The sequence below is a fragment of the Ptychodera flava genome, chromosome 4 (genome assembly GCF_041260155.1).
Source record: "Ptychodera flava strain L36383 chromosome 4, AS_Pfla_20210202, whole genome shotgun sequence".
In the NCBI taxonomy this organism is placed as follows: domain Eukaryota; kingdom Metazoa; phylum Hemichordata; class Enteropneusta; family Ptychoderidae; genus Ptychodera; species Ptychodera flava.
Window position 1 is genome coordinate 36,005,981 of NC_091931.1, and position 17,798 is coordinate 36,023,778.

Here is a 17,798-nt window from a genome sequence, read left to right on the forward strand (position 1 = left end):
GAGTTGCCTTTTATTGACTCAATTTACCCATCATAACTATAGACCCTAGAACTCCATGGTCTATGTTGTAACATGCAAATTAACCAAACATTCACTCAAACAGTAGTATTTACCGATTTCTACTATTTAAAGACGTTCCAAGGAATACCTGGCCACAGCTGGAGTTAGTTTCTTGCTACATTATCACAGCAGAATAAAAACAAAAGTACCTGCTTGTCACGGGGGCGCTATATACAGTATGCTTTGCTGCCAAAATGGTTGTGGCTGTTCGTCTTTAGTTACATATCCAATATCAGGCAAGATTTCTCGCGAAATCACGTAACAATATAAAAGTTTTGTGTATCACAGTACTCCCCCATTGCTTATTTCTATGAATGATTCGGATTTTGCACGTACTAAAAGATGAAATAATCTTTGGCATGGCAAAATGGCAGCAAGGGGGCAGGAAAGACTAGACGAACTGGCCCGCCATGGATGGCCCCAATCGAGGGCCGATGTTCATTTGTTCGGTTACGAGCAAAGAAACATAGAACAAATATACATATTTCCTTGGTGATTCCGTGAGTGCCGTCCATAAAACCTTCTGTTTTCACCGTGTTTTGGCTTTAATAATTTATTGTACAATTTTTCTCATGTTCTTGTAAGGTAAGTGATATCATAAGTTATTCCACAATAGGCATATTTGAAAATGTCACTCGTTAGAGTCACCTTTGTCACGATCCACGAACCGGCTGCTCCAGCAGCTCCTTTGGACCGGGATGGACCACAGGTTATCGTAATGTTGCTTGGATAGTCGTTCGAGGCGGGCGGCCGCAGGTCGCCATTTACTTTTCCAAGTAAACGGCAACCTGCGGCCGCCCGCCTCGAACGACTATCCAAACAACATTACGATAACCTGTGGGATGGACGACTGCTTTACGCCTACAGTCGACACAACCCTGAATCTCACGTCTGTTTCGATATGCACATGGAGGTAGAACCGGTCCTACTAATTACTGCCCGTGACTGCCCGTAGCTGCCTGAGGACTGCCCGAGAACTGCCCGAGCACTGCCCGAGGAAAAAGTGGGCCAAATTTCGCCAATTTTAACACTAGGCCAATAGGTTCAGTTTATATCATGCCCAGCCAACCAAAAATATCATTGATTTGGCGTTAACCTGATGTTTTCTCCGGCGGTTTTGGAACTCTGAAGACGGCCCGGCTCGAAGGACATCCGCCAGCTTGATAGTGAGATCATACCATTTAGTCCGAGAGGTGGTACAATAACCTCGCCGAGTGCGTACAGCTTGATAGCCTACCATCCCTTGCACTGAATGGTATGATCTTACAATCAAGATGGGGACGTCTTTCTCGTCGAAAGCCCGGCGTCTTTCGGGTTCTAAAGCCGCTAAAGAAAACTCTAAATCAATGATATTTTTGGTTAGCCAGGCATATTATAAGTTCAAGCTATTGGCTTAGTGTTAAAATTGGCGAAATTTGGCCTACTTGCTCCTCGGGCAGTACTCGGGCAGTTCTCGGGCAGTCCTCGGGCAGCTACGGGCAGTCACGGGCAGTAATTAGTAGGACCCGGTAGAACCTCCTGGTATGCATATGCTCGGTAATGACTGAGAGTTGTGTTCAGGAAAGGGGCGTGTCCACTATAAAAGTTCGTAATTTTTTCTTGTCTTGACGCTTTTCATTTCGAAGTGAAAATGTTCACACTGCATAATTTAGCCACATATAGGCAGTAGGTGAGGCATATTAAAGATACGAGCTCCTGCCCTTATAGTCTACCCGGGACCAAGTTGCAATTATTATTGCTGCTAAACAGAATTCAAATATGTCTATAGATATGTTATGTACTTGCGCATCACCTGTAATTATTATTTCACTATTATAGTCGTGTATCTCTTTTGCATATGGGCCGGAGGCCTAGAAAAGCAATAAACCCTTAAGTATTATATTTTGCCCGTCGTAGGCAAGACTATGTGTATGATAGCAGTATATTTAAGTGGAATCGTCCAATACTTGCTAAATCAAAAAATGAAAAATACAGGAGAGACTAGAAATTATAAACAACATGTGTCATTTTTTGCTTACCATAGTATTTGAAAACGTTACAAAACCCTCTCAGGTCATGCAGTACACATTCCCAACACAATCATAAAGAAGAGGTTTACAGCCTTGCTTTAGCACTGAGTGGCATTGTATTTGCAGACTAACAGTTTAGTAATAGAATTCCGAAATTTTTTGTATTTTCTTCCTTTTCCCCAGTCCAGTCAGCTCTGTGTGATCATCGCATGTAGCATGCATCACAAGGGACAAAGGCCTGGCAAGGCTTGATTTCAACCTACTTGATTGGAGTCTAATATGTGGTGGCAGCAGGCCTGGCTGTATATCTACTTCACCTTCCTTCGAGGAATGATCAAATGGCTTCTACACAAAATTACTGGTGCTTGTGAACTGCAGAGAATCTGCAGGAAATATGAACCTGGTGCTAAGAGGACCAAGAAAATTGGTGAGATAATCTTCAACAGTAATTCTGAAATAATTTTAAAAACTTTTTACCTCTTCGTTTAAGTTGTGACAATTTTCAGCCGAGTTGATCATTGAGTTTTGAAGAAATTAGGCCAAGGCTTTAGAGTCATAGACTCAGAGAGTCTCCAACAAATACACAGGAATAAGTTCTAGGAGATGCTTTCTCACATTTCTCTCATCCCCTTCAGAAAATGCAGTAGAAACAACCATGTAAGCTTAAATTGCTTTCCAACACTCGGACATCGCAACAAGAATAAGCCGTAGAAAGTTAAAGCCTTCATTATTTTCACAGAAAAATCACATTTGTTTTTTACTGTACACATAGATGTCAACTTACCACTAATGGGCAAATTGTTGTGTTTTCACTCGCCATGTTAAATTTACTGAACATTGTAATCTAAGTACAAGAAATCAAGGCCACATTTACATCAAATATTTGAATTTCAACAATCATTGAGCACCTGTTGATTATGCTCTCCGCCATTCAACTTTTTTTAAGCTCATGCCCTACATAGGAAGAGAACCAAAAGAGAAAATTGACATATATTATTCCTATTTGTTGTCTATCTAAGGCTTCATGTAATGGTAAACTTAGTAGTTTGAATGACATCGAATGTGGGCTTTAGAAGTTTTGGTTTGCTGGAAATGGCAGAAATTTCATGTCAATATCCAAATTTTCTCATAAAACAGATAACAGGAGCATATTCTGCTTCAGGTAAGCCCTAAAACAACAAAACATTTTGTTTTTGTTTGTTATATATAACAGTTCGGTGATATTTATTATTGTTGTGCACACAGAGTCCTCTCTCAGAAGCTCACGCACTGCCGTTGTCAAGAAAGCTCTGACAAATGAAATCATCATTGATGTAGCCATCAATAACATCATGTTAGTGAAGGGAATCATTGCTGAAGAGGATCCTGGGTGAGTAATCAAGATGAGTGTGGTAGATTTTAACAAATTGTTTTTGTTTGATCTCCTAAACCTTTTACTTTATTCATTTGACTGTAACTTGTCAGAATCCTGTTGTTTCCCAGCACCAAATGTGACATTATGTATTTTTTGATGATACGTTTTACGCTCTATTCCAGAAAGCAGATAGTTACATCTGTCAGCAAGACATTTAAAAAAAACCAGTTTACAGTCAGCCACTAATAAGGTCTATGACAAAACAAGAGAAATAAATTATTGCATGAAACAAACTAACCACCAAATGATATAGCAATTTAGTTATTATTTTTACTTTATTTTTATTTATTTTTTTCGTCATGCGTTAATTCTATGTGTGACTCTTGCTTTGTGTACACCATGATGGTTGTGATAGTGGTTGTTTTTGTTGTACAAATTTCTTTAACACTTTCACTGCGTAATTAATTTTTATACGTGCATTCCTGTGCGTAGTTTTCTATGGAAATACGGCCTTATAAATATTGATTTACATGCATAAGCTGTATCTTTGTAATTATAAGAGTATTCGGGACAATTTTTTCAGTGAGTATTGCAATATGACAGAGCATCTTAAAAATGAACAAAATGTCATGTGACACACCTAGAAGGTCACGTGATCACGGCGGCCATATTGGATTTTACACAAAAAAATCAAAAAATGTTGCATTTTTTGTTATTTCAATATATAAATGTATTTTTTTTCAGTACAACACTTTAAAACTTACTACTTACATTTTATTAACTCAAATTCAGTAGGGGGAACACATACTCTAAAAGATTTCCCACATAAATGAGGTTAATATGCATATTTATTACAAATTCGTCTTCGAACAACAGGTATCATCTGACATTCAAAAGAGAGCTATATTATATATAAGCTTATATACTTGTAGATAGTCCGATGTGTAATTGTCATTGATGGATTGATATCGTACAACATCCACAGGATACACCATCAACGTTTGTGACGTCGTTCACAGACCTTTTGTCGTACTTTTCTCTCAGCATGCTCAGCTGGCCTACCTTCCTGTCTTGCTTGCAATGTCTGTCTTTGCTCAACTGGTTTGGGAACATATTCAAGTTCGGTAATAAAGTTGTAATTTGAAATTTGACTTCCGCTATCTCCGTCGAGTTCAGTTTTACGATCACTGACAATTCCACTATCACTGTCTAGAAAAACATGCTAAAGGGCTTAGTCGGTGTTAAACTTTGCCCGCGTCGCCATTTTTAAATATCTCCTGACAGAAAAACAACAACTGATCACACGATCCTTACAAATTAGGGCGGAGAAATGAGCGAGTATGGCGGCATTTGTTTACAAATTTGGCGCGCATGCGCATTTAGGTTTGACCTCTACCTCGTACGCTTAGCTAGGCTTGAGGAAATAGTCAACAAACATGATTTAGATCAGACAAAGCCAACGTATATCGAACGCATATAAACGCGTACGTTCTTGGCGCGTTTACGCGCCTCCCGCAGTCTGGCCGTTGGCGCAGAATGCGCCCTCCCACGGTGAAAGTGTTAATATCACAGTGCCGTTTATGGCAAAGAAGCAAAGATCATTGATATATTTCTGTTTGTAAAATAAAATATACTACACTGTTCAATAGCATCAACTTGTGTCAAGAATCACTGCCATGACACAGTAGTAAAAGCAGCATGCTGAGTAGTCAGTGTCAGCAAGCTGCTGCATGTAACACTTGACCAAGAGGAGTATCTTGAAAATATCTTTATCCAAAATCTGCCTACCATGGACAGTGAACTGTCACTTTCTTGAAATTACATAGCTTCATGTGCTTATGGGCTCAGCCCTAGTGTGATGTTATCATTTCGCTTCACCTCTATCAAGACAAATCTGTGATATGATTATAGGGTGTACATCGGTTTCATGATTTATTTCATCATTATCACAATTCCCTTCAGATTTGCTCCAGCTCTCAATGTATGCCTGACACAGATACGTGGATACAAAAAACTGGTAACTGAAGTAGATTCACTCAGAAAAACACCATACAACTCTGACGACTCTGAACATGAAAATATGCTCACTCAGGTAAGACTAACACAAGGTAGCAGCTAACCAATTTGTTAAAATCAACCTCATTTTGAGCTCTAAATATCTATTCTGTCACTACAGTTGCTCTTGTCAATTTTACAAACAAAATAAATGTTCATGATAAATATATTAACAAATCACGTCTTGATGAAATGGTTACAGTGGTAATAGCGCCCTCAACAGTTTCACTGAGGACAACACATACTGGCTGCAACAGTCTGAGAATATTTATTTCACACAAAAAAATTGAAATCCACATGAAAAAATAATATTGGGTATAAAATATTTTGTATGCAAAAATGTGTCTGTCAACATAGCTGTACCCCCTACTCAACTGCCGGCAGACTCCTCTACAAAGTTTGTCATGCATGCTTTCACATAATCATAGATACCACTTCAAATTACCTTCATACAAATCAAAACAGATCATGGATAGGAAGGACTGTGATTGAAATAAAGTTGCCCAACAGTGTTACAGGATTAAGAAGAGTAACACAGTTTTCAATATTTGAAGTATACGCATTGTGAGATCATCAGATTACACTCTATAAGATATACCAGCAACCCTTTCTAAGAATTTCATAATACCCTCCACAGTTTTGGGAACTCCTTATGCCAAACAATAAGTTACAAGGACGGATCACAAAGCAATGGGGTGAAATTGGTTTCCAAGGAGATGACCCCAAAACTGACTTCAGGGGAATGGGTAAGTTGATTAAACAGAAGTAATACTTGTATATTACCAGTAGCTTTCATATGCTGTGTACACAAGGATGTCCGTATCAATATGTGCATGATAATGTATTGGTATGTCTGTACTGGCATAAGGGACAATGCTGGTGTATGTAATCATCTACATGTATGTGTTTGTCTTTTTTAGTCTGTGTTAGTTGACCTACACTGCCAGTGGTAATTAATGACTACACTTGCTTCATAATAGATATAAATGAACCCATTTTTAGTACAATTTTCAACCTTTACTGCAAAAGTGTGTGACATGCTAGCAGTTTTCAACGTCATACATCATAAATAATAATCCACTTATACTTTTGCAGTTATTGTAGAGATTGCATTGTCCAGTGAATGAAATAACATAATCAAGTTCACAAGTGGCACAAAACTTTTCGTAAAGTAATTTGTAAACAAACAGATGTACATTTATTCGTAAATTTGAAACATATATTGTCTAGCAAGTGAATACAGGAAGCAAACAAATACTATTACTGAGATCATTCCATGTTCACTAATCTTTTCATTTATTTTTCTGTTTTTCTTTATGTAAATACTGTGTTTGTAGGTATGCTTGGACTGCATAATTTAGTGTAAGTATCACCATATGATTTATTTCAGTTCTGATCTTTAAAATGATAATCTAAAACATTGCAGTTTGAAAGGCAGAATTTTGCACCATACAAGTTTGGCTGACCATCAGCTCATCAGAAAGATACAGTAACATATCTTTTTTAAGAAGTAAAGAAAGAGAGATATTGGTATTACGTGAGATATTCCTGTGCTAGATTCAAAGTATTTGTTAGCTGATCTTGAGATATTTACTGTCTAGTGCTTTGAAAGTGCTTAAAGTGCTTTGTTTCACAATTTAGTACACTGTATAACATATTGTATGCTGACGTCTTACCATATCAGTGGTGCAAATGCTCATTGTGGAAAATCTGTTCACCAATATCTGATATAGAAATACAGCTGTATTATATTGTTTAACCCTTTCACCACCATGGTTTGTCCCAAATCCATTGTTTTCTATGGTAAAGTTGGACCTGTATACAGGGAAGTGGGGGTGAAAGGTTTAACCCAAAAAGTGAAAATTATATTTACAAGTGTGCAATAGCGTTAATGCCTTGTTGTGTTGTAAGTTCAGAGCACGGTATTGATATTTCTTCTCTTCTCTTCCCTCTGATTTCAGTTTCTTTGCAAGCCATTTTAACAATGAGGCAAGACAGACATTATCTCATTCTCATCATCCAAAGTTTGGGTAAGTTGCAGCTCTGATCAGTTTCAAAAGAATTATGTCAACTCAAGATGATCGGTTTGAAACTATTTCCCTAGGGAAATGGTTTTTCGAAAAATACCCTCTGACGTCACTTTTGTTGATTCAGTCGGGACTAGACGTATCTATTTTCTTGTCACGTGACGTATTCTGGTGAATTGCAACACAGAATGAGCATGTGGCATAAATAAGATAATTCGCAAAATTCCATGCAGTATGTCAAGCGTGAAGGCGACAGATCATAAGCAGGACTCTCATTCCAAAGAACCCAACTGCAAAGCCAAATTACTACAACTGATTTCACTGTGCTTTGTACGTTTAGCATTTGCCTGGCAGGAGACTTGCCGTATTACAAGTCACCTTGTCTTTAGGACATTATTTTACTACTCTCCTATACAGAACATTTATAATTAATATCATCTTCAGTCTGCATAAACTAGGCTCTTGAAACTTGAGGCAGTAAGTGTCTCGAAAGTAAAAGACTTGAAGAAGTTTTGATCAAACTTTCCTCAATGAAACTCTCAATCATTCAGTCACCAAACCCAGATTAATAAACGATTGGTCACCGTGCAAAATTTGGTACTAGAGAAACAAATTACCTAACATTTACTGATATTGTGCATTCAAAATAGCCCATACCTGTGTTAACTCTGTGGGTAAAAATACAATTTAGATTTCAAGAAAACTAAGATGTGGAAATTTTTCTTACTCCATGAGCTACAAAAATGAGCCCCCACACTTGGAAGATTGGAAAGGATTATGAAAAGTTGAGTCCAAATGTATCTGTCCCTGAGATGCATTCTATCTTAATAGGAAAATGATGAATGAACATCAAAAGTTTCAAGCATTCAAATACTATATGCATTTTACCAGTATCCACCAACAATAATGAGTCACTGTTATTGGTTATTTATTTGTGGTATTTGTTTGTCATACATTTTGCATAGGTGCATACTGTACTGATGCTATTATATTTCAAGCATTAGTTAGTTCTGAGGAATGTCCAAATATAGGTAGAATCTGTTTGAGAGACCGTTCATTTTCAGATGCTCCAACTTGTACATGTCAGCTGCTTCTGTGAAGTCCTTTTTTGGGAGCCTGTCGAGTTATAAATGAAGTTTTCACCTTCTTACTTTTGTAAAAATCAGAATTTTTTTTTTTTTTCTGTGGAGTTAACTCAGGGTTAGCAGCTATTTGGAGTTTCAATCCTTTATTTTGCATGGTGATTCGTGATTTTATTGTAAATATGAAAGAGAATAGGTTTGAGGTGTGTACTACCATATCCCTTTACTTGCCAGACAGTATGACTTCCCCATCTGCCAAGTCAGTAAACAGCGGTATTGAGCCAAAACCAAATGTATTTTCATCATCTTTGCTTGGTGTGTTATAGCAGCTTTAGTCTGTAAAAATAATTGTTCACAGTATCTCTGTCTCTAGGGATCATCAAATCTTCAAGTCTTTGATAAAATGCACCATATGGGACATCTTTTGCGTCGCTACTTTTAACCAACTTGACCTGATGGTGAAATATGAACTTGACAGGTACAGGGTTAATTGCAGAATTGACAGACATCAAAATTCACAAGCAGAGCAAGTGATAAGATGAAATATGTAAAAGAGAACAGAATCCATTAAAAAAAATTATCCATAATTTCAAAAAATATGATTCTCTTTTTATGTTCAGATATTCCTTCGCAATTGTTGGTATCAACATCACAAGCATGGCATGCTATCTGTTGAACCAGGGAATCCTGAAAGTTCACTTCTACAATTTGACCCAGTCTGAACCCAGCATGGCCGAATTCCATCAAGTCTACTGTGAGTACCGTATGTTGAATAACTATACACCTACCATATGGTGGCCATGACTCTTCATTTATCAACAATGTGAAGTCAAACAGGAACAGGGGTTTTGGTGCGTTTGTTTATCTTTTGACATCATGTCCGTCTCATGAATAATTGAAATGACAATCAATGGAATGTCTCGGTATATATTTCAGTGATAGAAATAAACGTAGAATTAACAATTTTGCCCTTACAGGATGCTAAAATCCCCCCTGATCCACATTGCTCACTCCTACCTGCATCTTAAATCTCAAATAAATTTTTTTTAGAAGGACACCTCTTTGCAGTACCAGTGTCTTTTGGGACACACTTCCTGAACAAATAAATGTAAACTTTGCCATATGGTGCACAAGTACCTCTGATCACACTGAATATTCATGATCAGCCATTGCTTGCAGTGTCTATGGAATGTACCTCATTGGCTCGCAGGTGATATAGTCGTGGCTTTTTCCAACCAATCAGCGTATGAAATTGTTAAACATTTGTTGAACTGATGCCAAATGTAGCTGTACTGTTCGTAAGGCTTCAATCAACAGTTTCAAAAATCAGCTATAAAGCTAGTTTGTCAAGCCCCTTGTGGAAAAGGTTTTGAAGAGGGTTGAAATTGGTGAATGTAAACAAAAGTATTTTCAACTTAGGTCAGGAAGAAAAAATAAATTGTTCATCGGAATCGCCGCTTCTACTTTGGCATATTTGGAATTTTTTTTTTTTTGATCGTGGCAAATTCTTACTTCCGCATTACAAATATGTTTAGTACTGCTGCTGGTGGCGCCCTACACTTTGTAGGTTTTCGCGGACACGGGATTTTTAATGAGATTTAATTCCTACGTGTTTGTACGGACTTAGTTGACCGCCAACACGTTGTTGCGACGTCTGAATTTGGCGAATCACGACGCAAAGTGGGTCGATTTGGTTCGGTTAGTACATGTCACATCATGAGTATTAATTTGATCGCCAACATTCGACGTGATGGCCAACATTTAGTTCTAAAGACGCTATTCAGTTTTTGTCCTGATATTACGTTCGGCGATTTGTTCAACAAGATCGTGACAGCAGATGGACGGTGCATCCAATTGAATGAAAATTGCATCGAAAGTATAAAAAATTACGGCAATTACAAAAACACATGGTTGCGTCGATGCTAAAGTACGATCTTAATGATGACTATATAACTTCACTCCGATCACAGTACAGTGTTGTTAGACCATTGTGTAAACTGTGTAGAGACAGTGGTAAAGATGTCAAAACATGGGGCCAAAGTAAAATGAAAAAACTCAGATGCTAGGTCCCACCAGGACAATATTAAAGGACAATACTGAATTGTTGGATTTCAGTGATTTGCTGTACATTTCAGTTTTATTCTGAGAGAATGTTGAAATACTCAGAATATGTTGTGCAAACACTAACTGTGAATGTAATGGCCTATGTTATTGTTGGGAAATATAGTCTTGAATTCAGTTACCAGTATCAGTGTTTCTTGTCTGAGATATTTCTGGTAAAAAGGGAAACAATTATCTTGCCTTGTCTGCATCTGTGCAAAAATGCCAGAGAACCGCGTTTACCTTCGGCCTAAAAAAAATTAAAAAAAAAATTTTCGCTCGCCACTCCTGGAACTTGGTCCAAAAAATCCGATGGACAAGATTTTTTTTTTCTCTGGCCTTATCAGCAAATTTGTGAGGCTACCAATGCAAATGAAAACCAAGAATTTGCATAGAAATTTGCCAGGTAATCATGATGATTCCCATATTTTGCTTTTAGGTTACCTGCTGTTTGAGTTTGACAAATTTTGGTTCAAGGAAAAACCAAGAGACGTGATGGAATTCAGCCGAATCCGGGAAAAATTCCAGAAGAAAATAACTAAGATGCTGAAGGACCAGCATCAAGTTCTGGAAGGATGTTTTTTCCGTTCATGAGATTTTTTTGTCCTGTAAACTCAGTGATGTGCTATTTTCCTATTCATTTTTTTATTTATTTATTTGGTATTTTGAGGAAACATGCAGATCCGAAAAGCCATTTGAAACATATCAATAATTTGCCAGCCCAGTAACAAAATTTTATCACAAAACAGTGGGATCTTTATTCTGCTAGGATCACCACATTGTGTGCAGCTGCTCATCAAGCAACAGACCTTCCAGTGGTGACACCTGTTGGATTCAAGTTTACACATGTTGCCATCGCAGACGCTGCTCTTGATATATGCTCATTGCATTTGAATATCATCACCATATACAGTGTATTATTTCATAAACAATGACATCTCAATTTTCATCAGTGTATTAAAAAAGCACATCATATTTACGTCCATATTCATGCACATGTCTGTACACAGAAAATGCAAACAACAAAATTATGAATGATGAATGGAGTTGCTTTTCCTTAACAATATACACCCACAGCAGTTGAAGCCTTATGGACTCAGAAAGTGTCCATCAGCTGTGTATGACGTCTTTATTACAATTTGAACTCTTAAACAAAAGTCTTAGATTAATATAAACAATGTGTTTCCACCAAAATATTTAGAGTTAGGGTCTGGCATTATATCATATACATAGTAAGTGTTCAGTTTGTTCAGTGTGATAGGAAGACAAGGAAAGAAGAAATTTCATTCTTTCTCTCTTTCTGAAAAATAGCACTATATAGATCACATATAGTCTGGATCATTGAGTTAGCAATCTCCAGTTGACTTCTGTGACCATACAACAAAGCCAGTACTGTGCATTTTCAAATAGCTTTGACCATTTCAAATCCAGTCACTATGGAGAGTTCTACGCATTTGGTGTTTTCCCCCAGTGATGATAGATTTCACTCGCATCACTGCCCACACTCATGTGAGTTTTATAATCCACAATGAATTTTTTCACAAATTTAGGCAGGGTGAGGAAAATATGACAGTGTTGTCCTTACATGTCAGAATTCATCAGAGCCAGTCAGGAGCTTTGAAATACATGCAGGTACCTTCTTTAGGCAGATAAAGAAAATGTTAACTGCATGTATATGTTACAGCGTGTTCATTTTTAACCGGATGCCGGCCAAATTGACCGGCTACTTCCGTATTTTGGCCGGCTACTTTTCAGCACTGTATCGCTCTCTAGCCCCGAAATTTTGGTTTTGATTATATTATTTTGATATTTTGGTTGTCTTGCAAGCCGGAGATAATATTTCAGAAGTGCTGATGTGGCTATATGTAGTCGAGCAATTTACGCGGTGAACTTGTTGCTATTTAAAAGCGAACGTGTTGTACTATACTAGTAAGCTTAATAGCTCTTGAGGTCAACCCTGCTTTCCCGACTACAGCCCGAATTATTCCGACGTTTACGTCGGGTATAGCTTACCATTGGACTAACGTTACGCTCACGAATAGCCTACCATATCCGAATGAAGCCGACGTTTGTTTCGCTCAAACGCAGAAGAGAAAGCCGGCGCTTGAGAGCTTTGGTTTTCTGCTTAAGAGTAGGGCCTTGTCTGATGGGTTTGGTAGGTTTTTGATCAAATCTAAAGCGACCTAGAGTTACGGAGTCTCATTTTTCATACTTTTGAAACGCCACGTCAATCCCTCCATGGTCGATAATAGTGTCAATATTCAAGTCGATCGACATCGCGTTTTGTGGAGGGGCCGTGGTTGTGTGCATCGCGGAAGAGAAAGTGGACGCTTTAAAACTTTGATTTTCTGCGTAAGAGTAGGACTTTGTCTGTGGGTTGTCAGAGGTTTTAGATCACATCTAAATAAACATACAATTACTTGGTCTCATTTTTCGTACTTTTGAAACGCTACGTCCATCACACTGTCAAATTTCAGGTCGACCAATATTGCGTTGCGTGTGCCGTGTCACAATCCACTGCCAGTGCGTTGTACACATACGGTGTAGTACAGGTTGGCGTTCGGTGTGGTCAGTTTGGGATTTTGTCAAACATGAACACTGAAATTTAGCTTTCTTTTCAATTATATTTAACATCACCAAAAAATCAGTAATCAGCTCGCAAATTCGTTTTATTGTGAAATTAATAAAGTGAATTAAAATTACTGAAAATTGTGTTCCTGTAATTCATTGAATAAACTATTTGATTTTACCGTATCTTCAGTCAAGTTTATTTAATTCAGTAAAAGTCTTTGTACAGCTAGATGGTCAGGATTCTAGCGGATCGTTTTCTGGGTTGTGAAAACCCTATTCTTAGATGTATTTCAAAATATTTGTTCAAGTCATGAGCTAATACGATTCTACACAACAGTCTGGTGAAATTTTGCTATTATTTCAACTTCAGATGATACGCTGTCTCTCATGAAATATATTACAAACACTATGTTTCCCCCAGCAGCTGCAGGTAAAGACATAGACACAATGTTTTATGCAATGTTTAGTTTGTTTTTGCTATACCGCACTTTCCGAAGCGTGTTGTTATGCAATAAAGTGATTAAAGTGATTTATTATGCTTGCCAACTGAATGCAGTTGATGACAGGCCCGAGCCTACCAAATTAATTTTTCTGACATATTTTTAAAACTTTATCCCATGAAAACATGCATATTGTAATTGATTTAATAATGATTATTCTGTATGCTGAAATGGTGTGTCATACATTACAAGAATGCATTAAATTACTCCAAAATGTCTTCAAAATTAAAAACCTTGTTGCACACAGGGGAGAGACCCCCCTCCCTGGAAACCCTCCCCTGTGTGTATGTTGAAATAGCCTTTCATACGCTGTATAAGAATGCATAAAATTGCTCACACATGTCTTCAAATTTAAAAAAAAATCGTAACACCCCCCAACACCCCCCCCCCCCCTGCCCAGGCAACTTGGTTGCACACAGAAGCTAACCGCCTACTTTCTGAATTTTCCGCTACTTCAAAAAAATTTGAGAACCCTGCATGTATATGCTATAGCGCATGTGTATGTGCCAACACTATAAATTGGCCAATTTTCCCAACGTCCATGCTCTGTCATCAACATTACCGTACAAAGCAGATGTTTTTATTTATTCTATGGACGCATTTGTCCAGTTGCATTGAAACATTAGCTAAAACTGCAGCCACAGTGTTGACGTGCAATCATATTACGTTATGTGCTTTCTAGTCATGAAGATTAACAGAGAATGTCGGCTTTGTATATATTTGATGGTGCCATAAAAGTTTGTTGAAAATACTTATAAATTATTTTCAAGGAAACATGAGATGTGAAGATTAATCATGCATTGTGGTATAGTGTTTAGAATTCATAATCAAGAGGGAGAAAAAATGGATTTTCTTTCCTCTATACTGTATATATTAAAACTGCACAGCACTTGTTGATGTAATAGTAACAAGTTTGTAGACAACCAGAAAGCAATGTTTCAGTTTGAGCATAGGAATAAAATGCCAAATTATCCTACTAGGAATTGGAATCATTCAAGTGATGTCAAAACAGACAGGTTCAAAATTGTCAAGAAAAATGGTAGTGAGTTGATTCCTGATTACCTCTTGACCACTGAACTGTCCAGTTGTTGATATAATCCTGTCAGTTTCGGTGAAAAATTAACCCTAGGTACAAGAAATGAAGGGGAAAAGGGTTAATTTAGCTTGTTTGACACCATGGACATGTTGTTAGGTAACAACACCACCAAAGACCAGCTCCATGCAGTCATACTAGGTGGGTCAAACCAGGTCAACCATCTTCATATGCAAATGACTCATGTCACATCAGAATTCATAACAGAAGTGGTGCGAACATTTGTGTATGAATAGCTAGCTTTTCTAACTTTCGCTGATTTTAATGTTTTAAAAGCTGCATGCAATGCTGTAATTTCCTTCCTTTGACTTTTATAGAATTATGGAATGCATCATTACAATTTTGAAACTTTGAAAATCGGTCATTGAATTCATTCAATTATTTGAGCGTTCAGATCATGTATCCAATAGTTTTGCTCCACGTCCTTTTCCAAAATGTCATCAGCTGACAAAAAATGAAGATTTGTTGTCTACTATCTTGGCTTACTGTCTTCTACAGAACAATACAGTCCATCAAAAAGATACAGAAGCTAATAATGAGGTATTGTAGACGCTTTGTTGTGCTGCACAGAGTTTTTCAGACAAGGATGTTGTTTCCAATTGTAAAGTTTTATACACAATATAGAATATGGAATATTCCGTATTCCATATTGTGGAATATTTAAGGGAATATAGAATTGAAGGGAGGCAACACTCTAGTTTTTCAAGTAGACACTCTGCTTTGATTGGTTAATTTTCATTACTGTGACAGTTTCGCATTGATGTAGAGTAGTGCAATAAGTCTCTAAACTAAACATGAAATTTGGCACAGAACATTGCCAAGCGTGCAGTGTCAGTAAGTGATGTTACTTTCACAGGGTTTTGTAGAGCACAAAGAACTTTCAACATTTTATCATCAAGTTTTTATTAGATTGCAGATACCAGACTTTGCTGCACAGACGTATCCTCTGTATGTTGGAAATCACCTTCGTTCATCTTTTTACAGTTTTATGAAATGTGAGAAGTTTGAATACACAGCAGAAATCTGAAATAATTGACACACAGACATTCCAAGCTCATCACTACGCATCATGTCCTGAACATGACATATAAACATCAGTGGGTCAATGGAACTTGTCATCTATGAAAATAAAAATACCGAAAACTGTGTGTTTGTGCTCTCTCTCCTTCCTCCATCCCCTCCCCGACATTCTATTATGTGATGTTGGTAGAGATATCTCAATTACTCATTAAACAGACAGAAATTTGTCACAACAATAAAATCCCCCTGAACGTTATTCAAACAGGCTGATATGTGTTCTGGATGCTGTCATCTCTACGAGATGTCGGAATCTCCCTTGCCACATGAAAATAGTCAAACAATAGTTTTTATTATGCAAAATTGTTATTACTCTGAAAATGTTAATCTTTTCTACAGCTGAAGCTGTCTAGTCACATTCGTATGTGATCATATGCATAGTCTCCCAGAATGCCACCAACAATAGGAGTCAATACATCATTCGTGTAGCATATGACATTGTCATCGCCAGTCCTAGTTCACTGCTCAGAGTTTATATTCATTGAAAGATGACGTAATGTATTTGCATGACGTATGAATGAATTATGATATAAATATGCAAACTAGTCCATTGCACAGGTCATAGCCAACAACTGCATTGATTTCACTGGATGGAGGTCTGTGAAGTAGCAGGAAGATTAAGTATTTTCAGTTTCTCAGAAAAAATGTGTAGTTTTGTGTGTCCTATGTGTAAATTTGGACGCCCAGACATTGAGGTTAAACAGCTACGATACTAGTAAATGGCTTAGCCACTACTAAGGGGACTAACTTTAAAGGTATTTACAGGAAGCCAGCAGAATGTTAGCCAACTACGATATTTGACAGCTCAATTTGAGAGATAGGCAGTATTTGACAGTACCTGGTTGATAACGTTTTAAAGTGCTTTGGTACAAACCTTCCTTCTGCAGAACCCATTCGTTCACCTCCCTTCTACGGCAAGGACGCTGATCAATGAAATATTGTCCGGTAAATGCAGAGTGACACGCCCCCGTGAAACTGCTCCCAACACTTCAACTCCCCTACCTTCAATACTGCTGCAGTAGGCTGGGCCTATACTATACTACCTTTCATGAAGCTTTGTAACACCCAGAGAATCAATAACCCTAGGCTTGACAGTCTTTCTGGGAAATGTATTGCTCAATGAAATGAGTGTAAAATTAAACATAATTATGAATATATGTCATTCACTTGATATAAGCTTATCTCTGGAAAAACATATGTGTGTGTGTTTCTGTCTGTCTAGTCTGTCTGTCTGTGTGTGTGCGCGTGTATATCTATGTATGTATGTATACATGTATGTGTGTGTGTATATAAGGAATATGGTGTGCGAGGGCTCCACTGTTTGAATGTTTTTACCAACTGACACATGCCACACTCGATAAATAAGTATAAACATAGAAGCAACGCGATCGTTTTTGGACTTGACATTGTCCTTGCTACCATTCCAAGGAGACACTGCCAACAACTGATATAAAAGTTGCTTCCTTTGTTTATTTTGCTTCAGATGACACGGTGACGTGCTTCAACATTCCTTTGAATATGTAGGAATAGAACCATGTAACTTCTACTGGTAGTCGGGCCATTCAAAGACTTGTTGTATGCTGTCTTCGTAATAACTCTGTTTATACTGCATGTAACAACTGTTCATGTATTTTACATTATTTCTTGTTCTGTCTACGAAAATCAGTTTTTTTTTTTGCTTGACTCCCGAAATCATCTCGAACTATCCAGCTTTCAACTTGTTAATACATGCCGTATGTTTGATGGCTATTGCATTCTAGTCTGGACCGTTTAAGTCATAACCTACGCCCTTTATTACATTTACAGGACGTGAAACTTTTTTTAAAAAGCACACTTTCCAATACCAAACGTAAGACCGCTTATTCGTCCT

General features: G+C 37.6%; 1 protein-coding gene across 2 annotated transcripts; it reads left to right on the top strand.

The window, feature by feature from the left end:
• The first annotated feature begins 238 nt into the window (after nt 1-238).
• Nucleotides 239-15,999, top strand: LOC139131609 (ELMO domain-containing protein 2-like). 2 transcript variants are annotated; one of them, XM_070697731.1, is made up of 9 exons: nt 239-645; nt 2,253-2,496; nt 3,315-3,438; nt 5,386-5,515; nt 6,116-6,224; nt 6,816-6,840; nt 7,440-7,508; nt 9,208-9,341; nt 11,127-15,999. In XM_070697731.1, exons 2-9 carry the CDS (start codon nt 2,349-2,351, stop codon nt 11,279-11,281), a joined length of 894 nt encoding a protein of 297 aa, XP_070553832.1. In that variant the 5' UTR covers nt 239-645; nt 2,253-2,348; the 3' UTR covers nt 11,282-15,999. The 2 variants fall into 2 exon arrangements, with proteins under 2 accessions (XP_070553832.1, XP_070553833.1); XM_070697732.1 differs by having other exon boundaries at nt 516-645; nt 2,258-2,496; nt 11,127-11,672.
• The last annotated feature ends 1,799 nt before the right edge of the window (nt 16,000-17,798 follow it).

What these genes read in the sequence shown, in the direction of transcription:
- LOC139131609 (XM_070697731.1), top strand. Translation starts at nt 2,349, where the DNA reads ATGTGGTGGCAGCAGGCCTGGCTGTATATCTACTTCACCTTCCTTCGA. An exon ending in ATGAAAATATGCTCACTCAG is followed by an intron (nt 5,516 to 6,115) that starts GTAAGACTAACA and finishes TACCCTCCACAG; the next exon opens with TTTTGGGAACTCCTTATGCC. An exon ending in CTTGGACTGCATAATTTAGT is followed by an intron (nt 6,841 to 7,439) that starts GTAAGTATCACC and finishes CTCTGATTTCAG; the next exon opens with TTTCTTTGCAAGCCATTTTA.